A 21574-nucleotide genomic window follows, 5' to 3' on the forward strand; every position below is an offset into this window, starting at 1 on the left:
ATTTTCCCTCTATTTCCATTGCATAAATTCTTCACAAAGAAAACAACAACTTTATAGCATATGTTCAGCTTTATCATCTTCATACGCTAGCATTTGAAATAAGATGCACATATTAATTTCAAATACATCTTTAAAGAGTACTGCAAATGTACCAGCTAGAACACATACTATGTTATTACAATTGTCATTATTGTTGGTTTCAGAACTGATAGCATTGTGCAACAAATGTTGACAACAAGACTTATTGAAAGATGAGGTTGCTTGTGTATATGCAAACAGGTATACGTAGTGCATGATTTAATGTTGAGAATGATGGAGCAAAGTTTATAAAATTTGGTTTGAATACTTAGTTAGGAATGCACTGACAATTTCTCTGTCACATGTACATGAACAGGTTGTGAAGCTGTAGCCTTCACCTTGACTGAATGAACTTGACCTTAAAACTGTCTTGAACAATTGATGTATGAAATTTAGAAATGAAGTTTCAAGAAATATGGTTGAAAACTTAAGAAATAATTGCTTTCATTGACATTGATACAATCTTGTGTGCTATCCCTCTCATATATCACACAAGATTTAATATCAAATGTTGGACACAGTAAAATCGAGCGAAGTTAACAAATATCAAGTTACATATTATAACTTTTATTTTATTTTATTGATATTGATCATAAGCATTGTTAAAAGTACAATGTATACCAGGGATCTTACATTTCTTTTACTACTTAACATTTGCGTTGACTTTTAATTCATTGGACAAAAACTAAAAGGAAGCCATGACCAGTATTTCTATCTTTAAAAACATACTTTTAATTTTTTTTCCAATTTGCTCCCACCACCCATAGTGTTATATTGATCAAAACAAACGTTGTTTCCAACATTTGTGCCCTTAGTCAGTAGTGGGTGTTCAATCACATTCATCAGGGTTTCAGCATCAAGTAGGGGCTGTTCAATCACATTCATCAGGCTTTCAGCATCAATATTCACAGATTCAATCTGTTCCAAGTAAAGATCACTGACTTCTCCATTAAGGAAAAGTTTGCGAGGAAAGCATTTGAACTACATTTGAACTATTCGCTGATGGAAGGATCTGTGGACTCGGCTTTCATGTGTCTGAGAGAAAATGATTTAGTCAGAGGTTCCTCCTCTATAAAGTAACTGACAGATTTCAAAATGTCATGTCACTGTTGGTATAGTTCTTGCAGCCTTTTGAAAAAGTTCATGAAGTCCTCAAAGGTATGAGAGAGTTGGTACAGTTCCTATTTCTCATCCTCCTTTCTCCCATCAATAACCATCCCTGTCTGTTGTAATATTGATTGCTTTCCCCCCCTAAAATAGAACATAGTTACCATATAATTTCTGCACCAGCAATAATGTTTAGAGATGATATTCAAACAAATAGGAGGCATAGCAATATGAGCTTGTATAGTGAGAAATAAGGCATTAAAGCTGAGGAGTTCATTAAAATGTTTCAAAAACATTTCAATAAGTCAATCTCTTTGGTAGCAGAACTAAATATAAACAAAATGTACATTAAATTCAACTTATAACAGCACATCATATGGGGGCTTAAGACATCTAATTCCTTAGGTGGTAAAACATGTGTACATAAAAAGGTACCAGTAAAAACAAAACAAAATTAGTTTAAACACACGCACTTAGATATTCACGGTTTTCATTAATACAAAAGATGAAGCAGAACATCACTCTCCCCTGGTTGTTTCCATAAAGAAGAAATTAACCAGGAAACATGGAGATGTCCATTGCACTCCTTTATTTTGCTTACAATGTGCAAATGTGCCTACTATGTGCTAATAAGCTTTCCATGTTATGGTTTTGTTTTTTATGTGCTGTATGCAAATGTTCTAAATGTGCTTAAATTACCATGTGCTGATGTGCTTACCGTGTTCAATGTGCCTATTAAGTGCTTTCCAAGTGATAAACTCTTTTTCTGAGCTTACAGTATACTACATGTACATACATGTTTTTATTTTATTTTTCCATGTTGTAATATTTTGGTCTCTGTTATTATACTCATGTTTTGTCTTTGTAGCTTATGTTGTATGTTTTGCAAAATGGACGTAAAATATATATTTTTGTATCTTGTACGTGCTCAAGGATTTTATCTGTAGTTTTTGGGACTATATATAGAAAAACTTTACCCCAGTATGAGGAATTGTTTTACACATTTATCATAAAACAAGTTATGTTCAGATTTCAGACAGAAGATACTCTAAAATTGTACAACTCAGAAAAGGTTGAAAAATATTTATAGTTCATTTTTTTCTGCTTAGAAATATTTAATCTCTAAATTACAAATGATAACTGTTTTAACAGGTCTAGTTTCCGAATTGGAAACCAAACCCTGTCTGACCTATAAATGATCATTATATAAGGCCAATTAAAAGTTTAAAACAAATATTGAGTTTATGCTAACCCCACAGATACTGGACACACTAATAGTAATATGATGTGTATAAACTATGATATATTATACACACTATACTTATTGGTGTGTTCGACACCAGTGTGGTTAACCAGACTTATCTCAGATTTGTGTTCTACAATACCCTTAAGTTTTTATATGCACTGTTAAAGTCAGAACTCCTGCTCTATATTAGCGCAGTAAAGATATTTTTCAAATTAACAATAAAATGCCTAGCTAATACATACCTACCCTATTTTTTTCTGATAGTAGAAACACAAGTAATTTGTTTGGCCTAATGTTTCTGTCATTTCATAATATTTAGAACTACTATACTTGTTTAAGTTTCCAAAACATCAAGTAGTATAACAATTGAAACTTCAATGAAAGCCAACATCACAATGAATCTAATAATACAATGTTTATAACATGTTTTTTTTTAACTGAATGAGAAGAAATGTAAGGCCAAATATCCTCACAAACAACGCTTAAGTGAAATCAGTTTGCAACTAAGCAGTTCGAAAATTTTGCAACACGTCTGGAGAAAGACGTTCCTCGTGACGCTGTAATTCACTAGAGTAAAACGTCCGTTTATTATGTTTGTTTTTGCATAATAACTGCTATACATACCGTAGAAGCACCTTCCTTTTTGTCATCGCCGCTGACAACATGCGCCATTCTCTGCGGCTTCGGCCGCATGCTTGGCCACAAGTCACCGAAATCGGGATACATAGCCTTATTTATGAATCAGTAGTAGGTAAACGTTGCAGAAGTGTATGTATATTGTTCATTGTCAATGCTGCTTAAACAACATGCCTAACATTAAGTCAACACTCGCCTGCATTTTCGTCTTTTCCGCTTCGCGTTGCGAATGATGTCTAGGCCTACACAAAACGAAAGTAAAATGTGCGCATGTCTAAATGTAAGGGAGATCACTCGTGTTTTCCCGCAGTATATGTCTGAAATCATTCCGAAGGTGTTGTTGTTTTTGTGTATATTGAAATAAAAGAGTCCTGTTATATGGTAATACTTCAATAAACGAAAAACACAAATCACACCAACAGACATATAAAATGTAGGCCTATCGGAGCATATTTTCGTTTCTGGCTGAGCTGTAATTAGCGAGAAGGCGATATAAAAATGCAATAGCATATCTTATGATGAAAATAGAACAAAATGATAATACTGCGAAGGTAAAAAAAGCCTTCAGGTTAGAATACCAATATGGAACTAGAGAAGGACAGTGGCTAGTTCTAACATGATTCCCGGTCTCATCTGCCCCGGCCGGTTGATCCCATTTTAGTTAGGCAAGCCTGGTGTGAATCACACGGAGGCGATTTTAGAATTAATTGACAGGATCCGTATCCATTAATAGGTTTGTAATATGAACTTTTTATGTTGATCTCCTACATAATTGTAAGTTATACTCCGCCTTATATTTCGTTAAATTATCAAGTTTACGTAACAAGTGCAAGCGAAATCCTAATTGACTGCCATGTTGGAAACTTCCTCAATCTTTCCGATATAGGTCAGACGTCTAAATATGGGTGTCATGACCAAATATGGAAATTGTAGTAAACATGACCGCATCAGTAGTAATACTATATTTGGCCGTGAAGGCCATATAAGGAAACGGATAACATCACGCGTGATCTAACATGGCCGTCGTTTCTTTTTTTAGAGTTTTTAGTAAGGATTTGTTATTTTAACGATGAACGAATATGCAATATTTTGATAACATTATAATCATATGAAGCGTGAATCAGATATATTATTACTGATTAGCACTTTTGATTATCCTCAGTTAGTTGGAACAGGACCGCTTCATAGCTCTGACCACGCAATATATAATTGTAAACAGGGACGTAAATGTCACCAATTTTAGCCAATCACAGGACAATATTTCCGTGTAAAGGGTTAATCCAGCGACAGTTCCAAGAGTAAATACGAAGTTTTAGAAGGATACTTAGTTCTAACTAAGAATAAGATTATATCCAATGACGTTTGAGTGAACTTGAGTCCGTGGTAATGGATTTTATTTGCAGTTTGTTTAGTATTACTAGAAGGTGACGTTATGTCTCGTTTATGAATATCTGAGCTCATTAACTGAAGTATTTTTACCGGAAGTTGCGTGTAGCATGCATGACCTACAGTCAAGTAGCAGTTCCCGATTGAGATAAACAGGGTGCATTTTCAATAAGAATACGACGTTGTGATAAGATCATATGTTCTACAAAGGAAAGGAATGATATTTACAAGCCATTCAAGTGCATTTGAGTCCAAAGTTACGCATAATAAAGACAGTAGGTCCGGTATATGATTCAATTTAGTACCAGTGGGTACCGCTAGAGGCGTCTGTGTAAAAACGACATTTATGAATATCTTGAGCTCATTAACGAAAGTAATACCAATAGCTGGCGGCTAACGCCTTAGCTAAAAACGAATTCTATTTCCCTAGAGATGTAATACTGCATTTGATTGGTAAATTTATCAAAATAATTTGCAATGGTATAACCATGATATACTGAATTACTATTAATTTCTTTAGTTGCAGTCCCAACACAGGTTTTCAGTAGCGCATATTTAACAACATTTTTGAATTTCCATGGGGGAGATTACGTGTGCTAGGAATGAAAAGCATAAATAAAATGTGTGGATGCACACTCTAGGGGAAAAACACACTTTTAAATGGCATATTTGTAGTTGTTCTATCAAAATTAATCGTCAAATCTTTGAAAATAGGAATAGTTTAGCAAATTCACTGGTTGAAAATGCACAATTTTAGGGTCCAACATAGGTAGTCTCCCTCCTAAATAGGGAGAGTTGGCAAGTATGGTAGCGAATAAAGCTGATCTGCTACGTACCCCCTTAAAATATGAGTAAAGGAAGTAGGTCACGCCTCCTGCTGCTCCTGCCACTACCACGCCTGTTTTAGGAACTTTTCTTGCCAGCAGGCGTAGTTTCTCCATTCCGTCAGCAGACTTTAATTAATTAGTATCATCACCTGAAAGGCAGAAAATTCATTAAAACAATTAAAAAAAAGCAAATATATCATCTATCTCAAATTAAAAGACTTTAAAGTCCTTTGCATATTGATGTTGTTTAATTACCTACACATACATTTTATACACGTATGTATATAATGTTCATCAAAGCAGTCACAACTAGACTTATATCAGGTTCTTTTACTATGGTGGTTTTCAAATTCATACATGCCAGATCTTACGGTGTGAGGCAAAATCTCATGGATTTTCACCACCGATAAAGTCTCACGGCGTGGGACATGAATTTACGGAATGTCCTCAAAACCTCACGTTTTTTTAACGATCGATCGGTGAACCATTTTCCTGTTTGTTACTCGAAGTCTTACGAGATTTCACAATGTTTTCAGTGATAAATCACGAGTACATGTAGCGGTCATGTGATCGAAATTCTAATTCTCCTAAATGGAAAAATTGCCCATTGGAAATTTCAAATGTTTATTTTAGATAGTGTTGCATGGCACATAAATTATGAAAGTTTTGTTTTCGTAATTACCTTTATTAAACTGTCCGTGAAAACATTACAAACATTCAATAAAGCTTATTTACACCATTAAATTGACATAAAAATGTATCATCAAGTGAAAATTGTGTTCATAAAATACAAGCTAGTACTTAACACAACAGTTTCTTCGGCCACTGCGCTATTTTTCCTATTTCGGTTCTGTACAGTCTAGGTTTGGGTAATTATACCATTAACGTATATATAGATTGTAACAAAACAGGAAGATTGCCTGTAAGCTTACAGTAGAGGGCACAGGCGTGCTTGATCAGCTGATTGGCCCAGTTTTCGAATTGTCTAATTATGGCATAAAGAACGTTCCAGCTTAGATGGGAACTGTTTCTGCTCTTGAAATACAAATGTTGAGATCAACTGGTACTTTCATAACAATTTATTACTATATGTTAATTATTTTTACGAGTGTGAGTGAAATATTGTACTAGTGCATCGATCGGGTCTCGCACGCTACATATACATGTAGCTGCATTTAACAAAGCATGTTTAGTGAAATTTGACGCTAATAAATTATACTTGCTAACACGGCCATGTTTGGATTACTTTGCGTCGGCTACATATCTGAAGTCATCTTAGAGGGGTGCTATGTACCAATTCATATTATTTATAGTTTGTTTATAAATTTATAATACTTGCTAAAAGTGTTTTAGGTAATGGTGCACCATTTATTAGCCAAAATGTTTTGTCATTTTATCGGGATTACTTTTCGTGCACGTACTGCACGGTCACAGCTAGCGTAAATAGGATAGCTAGTGGCACTAGCCAATCAGAACGCCGCTAGGCCACTGTTGCAGCCGAAGGGTATGGCTCAGCATCTCTGTTTCACCAGTACCGGGTAGGTATCCTTACGCCATTTCGCAAGATAGTAGTATTTTTGTCAGACTCTGCCAGTACTCATAGTAATATTCTTTTAGTATAATAGAGAACACTCATCTTACCTTAGGAGTTTAACTCTTAGTACTTTCAGTGGTGACCAATAGTTATATTCTCTTAGCATAATAGAGATCACTCATCTTACTTTCAGAGTTTGGCTCTTAGTATTTTGAGTGGTGTCTCATAGTTTATATATATTCTCTTAGTATAATAGAGAGCACTCATCTTAATAATCACTTAAAGAGTCATGTACTATGAGTGGTATCCCATGGTAGTTGATACCTTACTTAAAGGGCTGATCTCTGGGTAATTATTATTTCTTTTAGTGAGTTGCCTTTTAATCTAGGTAGTCTAGGAAACTTACCATTCGTTTAGGTTGCAATAACCTTAATCATTGACAAGTTGATTCCTTAGTTCTAGTCAACTTTCTTGTTGACATTTTTTTCACCATTCAAAATTTGCTTTTATACTGTATAATCAACTCCTAGTAGCTGAAGTTAGTTTCATGAGAATAAGTTAGTGTTGATTAGTGTATTGTTCAAGAATTGCGGAGAGTTGTCTCCCTTCTATCAATCATAAACAGAAATAGGGACTGTTTTTGTAACCTTTAATTTTATTAATCACTTGTCATGTACGTAAATACTGAGGACATTCCGTATTGCCATTTATACTATGATTGTCTCATTGTTGAAAATAGCTGAATTAGGGTGAACCTGGAGTGAAAGATATTGATTATTGTGATTCATTTGTACATATTCATCACATGCTGTGACTTTTAAATGGAATTATTAAGATAGTGATTATTGATTCATTTGTACATATTCATCACATAATGTGACTCTTAAATGGAATAATATATTCATAGAACTTGATTTCTGTCTTGAGTTTTCTATAAGTCTGAGTCACTACTGGCAAGTTAAGGCTGCAGCTGTAAGAGCACTTACCTGAAGCAAAGACTTACAACAATAATACCTGTACGACTATACAAAAATAATTGACGGAGAACCACAGTCCGGGTGGAGGTTTAGTCACGCTACCAAATCGACAGGAAAAACCACACCCGGGGACAGGTTTTGTCACAATGTAATTATTAGGTGACGGAACATTCTTCCGAGTTATTAGAACATTTGGAATCATATTACTGGAGTCAAATTTTGATAAATTCAATATCAAAACACTTCTCTTTCCAGAAATATGTTTTAAAATTATTTGTTACATATTCATTTTCCACAAGATAATTACTGCCCAGCATTGTAGATAATATCAATCCTGTCAATAAAACTAAATGTTGGAAGATTTACAAGTGCTCAGAACTAGTGTATTTTTGTACACAGTGGTTTTACTACCTACATTTTGCAACAGGCTGTTCTTATGTAAATTGAATGTTGGAAGATATTCCTCATTTTTTATTTTTATTTTGTGAAATGCTTTCCTTTCTAAGGGAAGCTGAATTGTAACCATTATTTAAAAATCAGCAAAATACATGTTACTAAATCAACATATTTGAATGTTTTACTTTCCAAAAGGACTTTCTTTTCTAACTGCAGTTACTACATTGTGCATATGCTTAACAGTTAATGCGGTTTTATTCAAGACTTTCATTCAAGATTGTCTCTTTAGAATCTCATAAATAAGGCCAGGATTTCTCTTTTCTAACCCCTATACAATTGGTTGTAGGCACCCTATACATAGCTAGATTAATAAGTTCTCAACCACTGTTAAGTGTATCTAAAAACCTGGAGCTACAGAATCTTGAAAATATATCAGAATAACCTTCAAAATATAAAACTTAGTAGAAACACTAATTTGTATCCCTGGTAAACACAAGGGACAAAACCTTCAAATGAGGGATTGTGCTAACCACATCCGTCCCAAACACGGAAAATACGAGTCCGCCGATTTATAAAAATATACGTTAGCCGATACACCAAATAGGGCTAGGCCTAGTGTTTATCATTCAAAATCACTCAATCATCACAAGGCTTTACTAGGCCTGTAGTCACTCTAGTGTGGACATGTACTCGGGGAGTGATCACGACCGTCAACACGGCCTGGTGAACTCGCTGTCAGTCTCCAGTCACTGTAACAAGTGGCATCACAGCATTCAAACAGGTGACTTAGTAGATCTGAATAAAAAAAATATGACGTCTACGTGTTCATCGATGTAAATTTCAACATTACCTTTCACTTGAGACTAGGAAAATAGAAAATGCACAGGGTCATCTATCCATCGTCTGAAACTTCCCTCAGAACCGCAGCGTTTTCGGTGACCTTGATCTTGCAAACTAACTGCTGGTGCGGAGAGCGTACTAAAATTCCGGATTTGTTGTAAAGATCGGTAAATGATCGGATATAAGTCACGTGTTCATTTTAATTATGTTTGCGAAAAATACCACGAAATTCCCGTTAGAAAATAATTAGTATACATTCTGAATCTATTTGGTCAAAAATCGATCTATAACACAATTTTACCACCAGGGACAGTATAATCTAATTCCGTGGTTAGCCTTGCTCAAGTCCAGTATTTTTTATTGGCGTGTGTTACGCTATTATACATTAATACATTCATATCACGTACAACAAAGAAACGAAACACATCCTGACTTCGCGAGTTAAACTATCAGTATAACTGTACTGACACTACGTAGGCGACGTGAACTAGATGTTACACATGAGATCCAAACGTGAAGGAGTCTGATAGATTCATCAGGATGGAATCGAGATAAAATGGAACGAAAGCAGCAATGGCATTTCTAGGAAATTATGTCGACAGCGAAGGACAGTCTCTAATTACTGCTAAAATGCCAACTCATTCAAAAATGGACTAGTCAGACCATAGACAAAAGTACAAGTTCATTGGGGAGGCGTTAAGACTCGGAACAGAGATAAAACGTACCAATTAAACCTATTCCGTCTTTGCGTATTGCAGAGTTATCTTCTCTTGGGAGCAGGTATTGATTGTTACGTCACTTATTTGTGAGAGGAACGTCATCAATTTTTGAGAAAACGACGCAATTTTCTCGCACAAACCAATGACGTAACAATCAATCCCTGCTCCCAAGAGACGATAACTCTGCAATACGCAAAGACGGAATATAATGACGAATGCCATTTGTAAATAAACTATTTATTTCATAGCAATTATGAAACAATTTTGTTTTTAGAAGTCACTCCTATTGATTCTGATGGAAGCGCTCAGGGGTCATACTATTGGAGGAAACAGGATACTATGAGAAAACCTACCTAAATGTTCCGTATATAATGGTATTATAAGTTACAATACATATTTTTTTTCTGTATTCTAAGGCATAATTATAGTTTATGCATGTTTATTGTTACATTGTAACAGGAGTCGTAAGTTCAGTTATATCTTTGAATAATTGTATACTGATTGTTGATATAATTCTAATTAATATATAAGTAGTTATCCTAAGTCTATCGTAACTGTTAATATCATTCTTATTAATTTGAAAGTAGCTGGAAAGTCAATAGTAATTGTTAATATCATTTGTATATATATGCGCTACCTTGTTGATGAGACAAGAAGACTAGTTCGATCCTTTGATATACATCAAACGCATCTCGCGGTCACGTAACGGTAAAAATGTACATGCTTTGAAGTCGCGTGTCTCTACTTTGTAATCTCCAAACGGCCGAAGGCCGAGAAAAACATCAAGTTTTCAAGTTTTATTTTTACACTCACGTCACACGTATACGTGCGTAACAAGAGGTCACATAATACATAGTATACATTGATGGACATAGTACTCACATAATATAATATGACACATGATACAATTCATACAATAACAACCCATTTCAATAATTCTTTTAGCTAAATTATTTTAGATATTAAGTAGCTTCATTACTCTTTGTATAAATTTACTTACTTTTGTTAAGAGTACCGTGTTACAAATTGAGAACATTCCTTTCATTTTGATATAAGTTGGGTTGACATAATAATAATTTGGTATATAAAGTTGTCTAAGAGCTACAACAGATACATTAGTACATTGGTATAAGTAGTGGTATTCGTCCCCAACACAGTTATTACATAGGGGACATAACCTTTCCTCGCGTGGGACTCGATTCCATCTTCCTGTTTCTATAGGAAATTTTATATTTGATGTTCTAAATTTACATATTACTTTTCGTTCATTACGATTTAGCTTTAAAAGATATGGTTCAATATTAAACTGAAATTTGAATAAGGAGTAAACTTGCCCTCGCGAGGAGGTTTCAACATCATGAAACCAACTTTGAATGAATTGATCGCATAATCTCTGCTTAATGATATTTTTCAAGCATTGTCTATTAATTGTACATGATATTTGGAAAGTCCATAAATTATTAAATCCAGTATTGTTTAAGATATCTCGTATATACGTTAACCATTTAAAACTTAATAAAGAATTCTGGTGCAAATTGTACATTAACTTATACATTACACTAGATAATTTCGATCCACCCGTTATAAGCTTATGCCAGAACATAACCATTCTAACACTGATTTCAATTTCTAGGGGATACCTTCCTAACTCACCATATACCATATAATTTGGGGTGCTCTTCCGAATGTTAAGAATTTCCTTACAAAACTGTAAGTGTATTTTTTCGATACTTTTTGTATTTTCATAGCCCCAGATTTCACATCCATATAATAAAATTGGTGACACAAGTGCATCAAATAATTTCAGTTGAAGATCTACAGGAATGGAAATATTTCTAATCTTAATATACAATGCATATAAAGCTTTTTTTGCTTGCTCTGTTAGTTTACTTTTGGCTTTTGTAAAAACACCATTGTAGTTTAATATTATTCCAAGATATGTGTACGAATCTTGTATTTCTAAAATCTCATTATTTAACGTAAAGTGATGGTCTCTTTTACTTTTTCTTTTTTCAAAAATCAAAACTTTAGTTTTTTGTGTATTAACTGTTAATTTCCATATATTACAATAATTTTGGAATTCATTCAATGCGTTCTGTAGGCCATCTGGTGTTTCTGATAAAAGCACTGTATCATCAGCATATAATATAATAAACAATTTTAAGTACAAACCTAAATTTTGATCACTAAGAGCATACACTTCATTCAAACAAGAAACATTACGTTGATTGAGGAAATCCTCTAAATCGTTAAGAAAGAGGGAAAACAAAAATGGCGATAAGTTTTCTCCTTGTTTTACCCCGACATTGCACATGAAAAAGTCGGATGTATCATTACCATTTATTACGCATGATTTGGTATTTTGATATAAATTATAAAGGACTTTAAATATTTTGCCCGTAATGTTACTATTTTGTAATTTTTTCCACAAGCCTGCTCGCCACACCGTATCAAAGGCCTTTTTAAAATCAACGAATGAACAATATAACTTCTTACCCTTTGAAAAATATAAAGAAATTAGGGAATGCAATATAAAAATGTTTTCATTAGTGGAATATCCCTTTCGAAATCCCGCTTGGGCGGAGGATATCAGGTTTATCTTATGAGATAATTTTGTTAGTCTACCATTAATTATAGAGGTAAATACTTCTCCCAAGCATGACACCAGAGTTATCGCCCTATAATTATCCGGATCGCCCTGGTTACCTTTATTTTTGTATATAGGTTTAATAATACCAACTGTCCATTCTTGGGGTATTAACCCAGTGTTGAGAATGATGTTGAAAAAATCTATATATAAAGGCAAAAACTGATTGAGAGTATTTTTTATATATTCATTCCGTATTTCATCGATTCCGCTCGCTTTATTATTTTTTAGGCTTTCTATCGATCGAATAATTTCCGTTTCGGTAATTTCAGCATTGAGATCTTCAGAGACTTCATCGTTATCGATATCTTGTAGAAGTCCTTCATTATTATCTTCCTCATAGCTAGCTGAATTTAAATTTTTAAAATAGTTATATAGTTCGTTTATTGGTATATTAGCTTTTGACGATTTGGGTTTACCCGAAAACCTATTTAGAATATTCCATAGGAATTTTGGACTCTCCTTTACTGAATCTCTTATTTTCTTTTCCATGTTGAATGCATAGGTTTTGTATGCTTTATTTACCTCTTTCCTGTAATTACGACTTTTCCTTTTCAAGGCGTGCTTGTTAACATCATTTTTTAATTTACGATAGTTCTGTTTGGCTTTGTGAAATTCTTTTCGAAGCTTTTTACAATTTGATGTAAACCATGGTTTGTTATTTTCATGAATATTTCCGCGGTAAACAGATTTGCGACCGAATGACTGGTTGGCGGACGTAGTAAATATATCTGTGATATTTTTAGTTACATCATTAATTTCTGCATTAGTTATTTGGTCGGTTTCCTTAGCTTTCAAATTTTTAACATACTCGTTCAGCGTAGCAAGTTTATTATCATGATCATCTGCAATAAGATTAGTAAACGAGTTACTTAATTGATCCTCCCATTTCACGTAACCACCATCAGTTGTTTTTTACCTGAGACCAATCAAACAGCTATCTTTGTGCCTTCAATTTTGCTATGACATGTTCCAGGGGTGTAGAGAGAGAAAGTGAGCGTAACCCCTGGATATCGAGGATGCTGATCACTCTTAATTGTGCAGATAACAATGGAACACATATACATTTACTTAATGTTCAAACAGGCAGCAGTGTCCGTACGGTACTCTCCTATTTTCAAACATATTTGAGTTACGAGAACTACATCTTCTGACCACGCCAGTGAAGCGGAAGAGATACTATCGGTAATACAGATGTGCCTGTGCATGGCATAAATTGTGATAAGGGATAACCTATCAAAATAACTGTAGGTTTACATGCGAATATTTTGAGAGTGATTTGGGAGAATGTTGTATCAAATTTTGAGAGCAGAAAAATCAAGCATTATTGTTTTGAAGTTAGTTGCGCGGACAATTTTCTGTGTGGAGGAGCGAACAAGTACTACTTCCATTACTATATATATTACTCGCCAAACTAAAATGCAGGACAAGTTTATATTCGCCTGTGACATTTATGTGTAATTTTGCTAGGATATCCCCTGTCACTCAGAGGTGTGATACAAGGAGGTCTACTATAGTTATCAGTAGTAATAGGAATAATTATATATGCAGTTATTTTTTATATTTACGTATCTACCTCTGGCAAAACGATAAAAGAAATTGAAGTGGGGCAAAAGTTGACCCCACCTTTTCAAATTGTGTAAACAAACGATATTTATCGAGTGCCTTTTACAATTTGAAAATTAACAAACAAGAGTTAAATAAACATGGTTATCAAATAACACGAGTTTGGGGACGCTTTTCTCTCGCATCGTTTAGATATTTTATCTAGAAACTTCATGGAAATACATCATTAGTGTTTCATTTGAAAACTGGAAAACTAGAAAACAGTTGCCATGAACGATGATGTAACATTGGAATATGAAGTCTTACGGCATTGTGACTTGACGTCATAATTAGAAGTGGACCAATGAAATAAGTTCCAGTGCGTTACCAACTAGCGGGTAACCAAATATGTTTACCAACTCCTATTAGGTTTATCATATGAGTTGGTTGTGAGGAAACCTATAGTGTTTGTGGGAGAAACATATTATTTACTTTTTTTTTTAAATTTTTCAGGGGGTACATCATTTTCGTTCTGTACAGTTTCGACTGTTTATGTTTTTAACCGTCTTTTAGCTCCCCGGCCTGTATTTAGCTCCCCGGCCTGTATTTAGCTCCCCGGCCTGTATTTGCTGACACTTAATAGAAAATTCCATTAAGTTTGTCATTTCCTTATTAAGCTTCGGTGTGTTGGTGTACTTCCAGGTACTGACGTCGGTTAGGCAATATTCCATACCTTCTAATATAGTGTTTCAGATGTCCAGCAGTTCGATGACCAAGCAGATTTGTGTGTCATACGCTTAACAATGGTGACGAAGGTTATGATCGAACTATCCAATCAATATTGAATACAGAATACATTTTCAAGGTTTTAATATCCTTTGAACATGACTGGATCCAGCATAGTGAATCAATAGGATTACCGGAAGCTTATGTCCTTTGGTCTACACGTTTGTTTAGTTCGTCAAATGCATCGGACAAGTCAGGCATGACCAGCACCGCTCTGAACAGGTCTCCCAATGTTGTCATGGAAACTGTTTGCATGGAGACTAACGTCTAGATGCTGGAACCCAATCGCCTAATCGACTTTAGATAGGAATAGTATATTTTATAGTGGACGCTAATTCTTTATCTCATATTCCTGTCCATTCCAATCACATTTAACAGGCTTCTAATGAAGCTCTTTCATATGAAAGTAAAAACAAGTCGACCAGGATAGGAGCACAGTTTGTCCCCTTTAGAACGCAAGCAACCGACTTGAAATCTTGCCACGAAACGCAACATATATGCATCATGAATCGCGCTATGTTCAGGAAGCCAATGTTGTTATGACCTCATGAATGTTGAAATAGTAATAATTATATTCCTTCAATATTGCCGTTCGCCTGCTTCAGTGTTTTCTGTTCTAATTTTACCTCCTTTTTAAAAGGTATGGTCATGTAAGGATGAACGGAGTAAAACCACCGCACTGCGGGCGGTACTGCTCAACGTAGTCCTAAATATAACCTACAACACAGTTTTGGACGGCTAGTGGTCGTAGACGGACAGACACCTTAATCACTCTGCCATTTTTGGAAAAGAAAACTCTCTTAATAAGATAACGAAGGTATTCCTTCAGTTTGGTCTGCTTAATGTGGATTACAGGAGAAGCTCTGACATGCTCCATGGAGACTGAGAAAATAATGTCCTTTTGAATTCTTCATTTGTTAGACATTTGGCAATAAATTGCCAGTGTCAGTGTCAAGCATTGATTTATTCGAATTTATTACCGAAAAATAATTTTTCAACTTTGCGAATTCTTTGTACATTGTATGTCTCAACCATCATATGACTTTCATATCGCTTTGACATTGCGAGTTCCAGGATAGTTCTTTTTTAGCAATTGATATAAAATGATGATGTCACAGTCGATTTGATGAATATTGGAATACAGTTTCACTAACTATGCACGAGATTTATATATAGCAGCCCGTTGGAAAAAATAGATTGCGACCGGCTTAAATACACACTTCGGCAGTATGAAAGTATTCGATTCTATGACATTGTTTGACATGTTTAAACAGCGAACTCTAATGCTGTACTGAAGGATTTGATATTCAAAACCAAAACGGTTATATACCATTAAATCGTGTGTACATACCGCGCCAACTAATCTGAATCTTTTATCAGGTGATACACTATGTGATACAAAATTGTGCGTGTCAAACAATGAAATAATTGATCAAAGAGAAAATATGAGGAAAAAAACATTTCTGCGCAGCATGCGACCGGTTTAAAATTGATTTCAACAAAACTCTTGTTTATAATTATTATATACTATTAGAACTAATGCGATTGTTGACACACAGGGTATTCTCATCGTTCCTCAATTGAAGAAGTTTCTTTCAATTTGCTTTTAGAAATAAATCGAAGTCTGCAATGAAACGACGACTGAACGTAATACACGAGTTGTTTATAAATGTATAACTACAAGTATAAACACTGCCTGGAAGTACTTAACCCATAATTTATTCATACACAGAATAATGCATAACCATGTCTATATCTCACCGTTGATCTATAGCTATCCGAGACTCCAATATAGGATTTATCCGAGGGTTGTTACAATGCACGATAAAACACAAAGCAAAAAAACAGCAATGAAAATTAACACCTTCAAAAGTAATAAAATATAACGAACGATACTTACAGATTCCGATTTTTGTTTTAAAATTTTCTCATCTATTAACACTTATTCCTACTCATTAAAATGCGTTTAGCAGTTTCACACATATAACTATCATTGTTATGTAATAAGTAGCGCTATATTAGAATGTCCAGGTTTATATTATACTTAAGCCGTGATAAAATGATGGATAGTGTTGTAAATGCCATAGAAGTATTGTCATATGTGCAGTTTTCAGAATTAAGCATTGAGGACCAATGCAGCTTTTTACTTGGTAATCAGTCACATGTATATTTGACTGAATTAGAGTGGGAAACACTTATGATAAACATGGCTTGAAATATCCAAGGATTGGTATGTGACATGGATAGTTCTCTATAATTAACCTATTGATGTATATAAGTGTAAACGTATATATATGTAAACGTTGTACAAGGAATAGATATTGTAGTGAACATTTTGTATTATGAATTGTATAATGCAGTTATATGAATGTCAATTACGTCATTATTTAATACATTTACTTCTGAAAACTATGTTTATATATAAATCAAGATACATTTCTGTAAAACTGTTTTGACAATTGAAATCTCTTAAAGGAGGAAATAAAGAATGTCTGTCTGCCTGTCTATCTAGATAAATAATACATGGCCATTACATTATCACATTTTATCTCTACCTGAATCTAGCATCTTTATCGATTACACGAAGGCAATTTCTGTCCCCACTAATTCTGCCAGTAGTGTGTGCTCTTCCTTTGCAAACATACATGAATTTCCACCCCAGTTCAGTCTTTTCTCCAAATTGATACTTTTCTTATCCAGTAGAAAACAACTATCACTATCTTTTTCAGTGTTACCGATTTGGTGAATGCCGTGCTACATTGTTCAGAAAATTATCTAGATATGGTATATTTATTGATCTGGATGTCATATTGAATGGTTCTGATATATTAAATCAGAGGGATAACGAAGCTATACGATTGTTTGTACAAGAACATATAAAAAATACAAAACGTTTTGAACAATTATTTTAATGTTGAAAATATGTGATGAAATCGAGTTCCTGTTTGGCCTTTATGGGAAAGAGAGAGATAGAGAGACTATTGTCTGAGGAGGTTTGATTTCATTAGCTGAATTTATTGTTTATATCATATCTATACGTTTTACTATTCCCAGCAATTTCCTATTTCGTCGGTTCATTTAGCAATTATTCGATGTGTTGAAAGTCAACATATTCCTATACCAATGCTTGTATTATTATGACATTACTTTGCCAATGCTTGTATTATTACAATGTACGACATTCCTATACCAATGCTTGTATTATTACGACATTCCTATACCAATGCTTGTATTATTACGACATTCCTATACCAATGCTTGTATTATTACGACATAACTTTGCCAATGCTTGCTTTATTACGACATTACTTTGCCAATGCTTGTATTATTACGACATTCCTATACCAATGTTTGTATTATCGAGACATTAGTTTGCCAATGCTTGTATTATTATGACATTACTTTGCCAATGCTTGCATTATTATGACATTACTTTCCCAATTCTTGTATTATTAGGACATTACTTTGTCAATTCTTGTATTATTAGGACATTACTTTGTCAATGCTTGTTTTATTATGACATTACTTTGACAATGCTTGTATTATTATGTCATTACTTTGCCAATGCTTGTATTCTTATGACATTACTTTGCCGATGCTTGTATTATTATGTCATTACTTTGCCAATTCTTGTATTATTTCGACATTACTCTGCCAATTCTTGTATTATTATGACAGTACTGTGCCAATGCTTGTATTATTTCGACATTACTCTGCCAATTCTTGTATTATTAGGACATTACTTTGTCAATTCTTGTATTATTAGGACATTACTTTGCCAATGATTGTATTATTATGACATAACTTTGCCAATGCTTGCTTTATTACGTCATTACTTTGCCAATGCTTTTATTATTATGACATTACTTTGTCAATTCTTGTATTATTAGGACATTACTTTGTCAATGCTTGTTTTATTATGACATTACTTTCCCAATTCTTGTATTATTCCGACATTTCTTTGCCCATGCTTGTATTATTATGTCATTACTTTGCCAATTCTGGTATTATTACGACATTTCTTTGCCAATGCTTGTAGGATTATGACATTACTTTGTCAATGCCTGTATTATTATGACATTACTTTGACAATGCTTGTATTATTACCACATAACTTTGCCAATGCTTGTAGGATTATGACATTACTTTGTCAATGCTTGTATTATTACCACATAACTTTGCCAATGCTTGTTTTATTATGACATTACTTTCCCAATTCTTGTATTATTTCGACATTACTCTGCCAATTCTTGTATTATTAGGACATTACTTTGTCAATTCTTGTATTATTATGACAGTACTGTGCCAATGCTTGTTTTATTATGACATTACTTTCCCAATTCTTGTATTATTCCGACATTTCTTTGCCCATGCTTGTATTATTATGCCATTACTTTGCCAATGCGTGTATTATTACGACATTCCTATACCAATGTTTGTATTATCGAGACATTAGTTTGCCAATGATTGAATTATTATGACATTACTTTGACAATGCTTGTATTATTACCACATAACTTTGCCAATGCTTGTGTTATTACGACATTACTTTGCCAATGCTTGTATTATTATGACATTACTGTGCCAATGCTTGTATTATTATGACATTACTTTGCCAATTCTTGTATTATTACGACATTACTTTGCCAATTCTTGTATTATCACGACATTACTTTGCCAAATTATTAAAACTGTAATTGTATATCATGTATCAGTCTATGAAGTGGGTACTGGTATGTAAATAATATCTATATCCATCTATGTATATTAATGTTACTTTTATGTATAAATATGATGTGTTCTCATATTGGAAACATACAAATTATTTCCTTGTATCGTCACTATATTGATCACTGTGCGGACCCTTATGTGACATCGAAATATTGTCAGTTTGAGCTTTGTCAGATCGATATCATCGGTTCGTCAAACGACAGAACATGTCACTGCTGTGAATATGGTCAACTGTAGTTTAAAATTATTTAAAAAACTTCTAATACTTCAGATGAGCCGAGAAACAATACTAATAAAAAAATAGTAAACAGTAAATTTTGTCATTTTTTATTGAAACTTTTACTTTAAAAGTAGTACCGTGGAAAAAACAGCTGATCGTATTAATATTAACAGCTGTTTTTTGGGTCACATGTGCTACTATTAACCAATCACAGAACCTATAACAAAGCACATAATCAAATTTGGAATTATAGTATTTTTTATCATAACTATAGTTTCTTTCCTGTACTAATCATATATATATTTTAAATCGCATTTGTTGTTATTTTGACAAAAATATTCAGTTAAGCTTGATAGTTTAAGATCTGTTATAGCAATAAATTCGTTGAAATCATTTCAAAGCTCACATAATAACAATTTTCACAAAAACCTTAAATATGACTACTAAATAAAACAAAACACCACCTAATATTATCCAAACATAAGTTCAACGTATCATTAAATAGCATAATCTAGCAAAAAATATTAATCAACTTACTTTTAAATAGCATTACTAAACAATATATTCAATTTATCATTAACTAGCATTGCTAAACAATATATTCAACTTACAGGTTTCTAACACATACTCTATTAAACAATACTATACAATCAATGGATATTATTCAACACTATCCTGAGTCGAAATATTATGAGCATTATACAAACGAAATTTAACTTATCTCTTAAGTGACAGTTTATGCATTTAACAAAAAATTCAACTAATTCATCTATTACATTACGATAAATATGTCAAGCCATAACAATCGGTCTATACAATAACTGTAGACCTTATGATATGGTAATTTAACCTTAATTTCTTGTAAACTTAATATAATTTGTATGGGTTTTATGGAAAATTAAATTTGCCGATGCAGTTATTTAAAAATGTTGCTCATTGTAATCACAAGAATATATTTTTTGTTCGGTATAGGACATAGCGTTAGATTTTTACCTAAATCTTGTAGACAAGTTTACTATAAATAGCATTTAAATCATGAAAAGTTTGTGAAAAACAGCGTTTTGCCTAGATCGAGATGATTGAGATACGTGGCGGAGCCAATCTAGGATATTGCAAAATGTCATCCTACAATCGGAAGGACTCCATTTTTTCTGATACATGTACATTTGTAGTATGCAAGGTGTTTTTTTCTCTTTCTTTCATTTTTTTACAAGACATGACAAAACATATATGACATTATACATGAGTACATGATTGTTCAGTACATGATTGTTTATACACATGTATAGTATGCAAGTTAGTAATTTTTCAAAACAACAAAACCATTAAATAGATAACATAGATAAATAAAGCATATATTCATTTTTTAACAAATTTTCTGAATTGATTGTCACTAAAAAAATGTTGCTTAGCGCCATTCGAATACAACGTGCTCCGGCGTTAATACAGTTGGTCAACCACGTGATCGTCGACAACAAAAGATTTTCTCCCACAATACACTTGTCACACACTATGTGATCCACATATGAGATAACCGCGACCGTTGACATCTAGTTTGGGAATTGCTTTTTTCTTAATCTTGAATAAGGAAGTGTGCACGAAAAAATAGTTTGAGTAAAATGTTCAGTGCATTGTCGGCTGAATTGGAAATGGTATCAGTAACTTCAGTTATATTAATATGATACGTAACGTCAATTATAAAACATCGAACCGCTTTTCAATATGAAATGCCAGATGGAAATAAAAAAAAAATCCGCTAGAAGTGTCTTCAAAATTATTTTGTCAATCTTTTTTACTTCTTTTAGATATTTGGTATCTTCAAATTGATTTATCTTTCAAAATTAAGCATTTGTTATAATCACTCTATGTATTGTGGGTGCATGTTCAATGAAATGAAAA

At 33.5% G+C, this 21574-nt stretch overlaps 1 protein-coding gene across 4 annotated transcripts in view; it reads right to left on the reverse strand.

Moving 5' to 3' along the window:
- LOC110449249 (glycerol-3-phosphate dehydrogenase, mitochondrial-like) overlaps positions 1–9145 on the reverse strand; it is a 40911-nt gene extending 31766 nt beyond the window's left edge. For all 4 annotated transcript variants that reach the window (XM_021495997.1, XM_021495995.1, XM_021495996.1 and 1 more), the window contains exons 1-2: positions 9038–9145; positions 5290–5429 (exon numbers count right to left, since the gene is read on the reverse strand). In XM_021495997.1, the coding sequence (XP_021351672.1) occupies positions 5290–5394 (105 nt within the window). In that variant the 5' untranslated portion in view covers positions 5395–5429; positions 9038–9145. The remainder of the gene's footprint in view (positions 1–5289; positions 5430–9037) is intronic.
- Positions 9146–21574: the final 12429 nt, after the last annotated feature.

The sequence above is a fragment of the Mizuhopecten yessoensis genome, unplaced genomic scaffold, assembly GCF_002113885.1.
Source record: "Mizuhopecten yessoensis strain PY_sf001 unplaced genomic scaffold, ASM211388v2 scaffold4537, whole genome shotgun sequence".
NCBI lineage: Eukaryota > Metazoa > Mollusca > Bivalvia > Pectinida > Pectinidae > Mizuhopecten > Mizuhopecten yessoensis.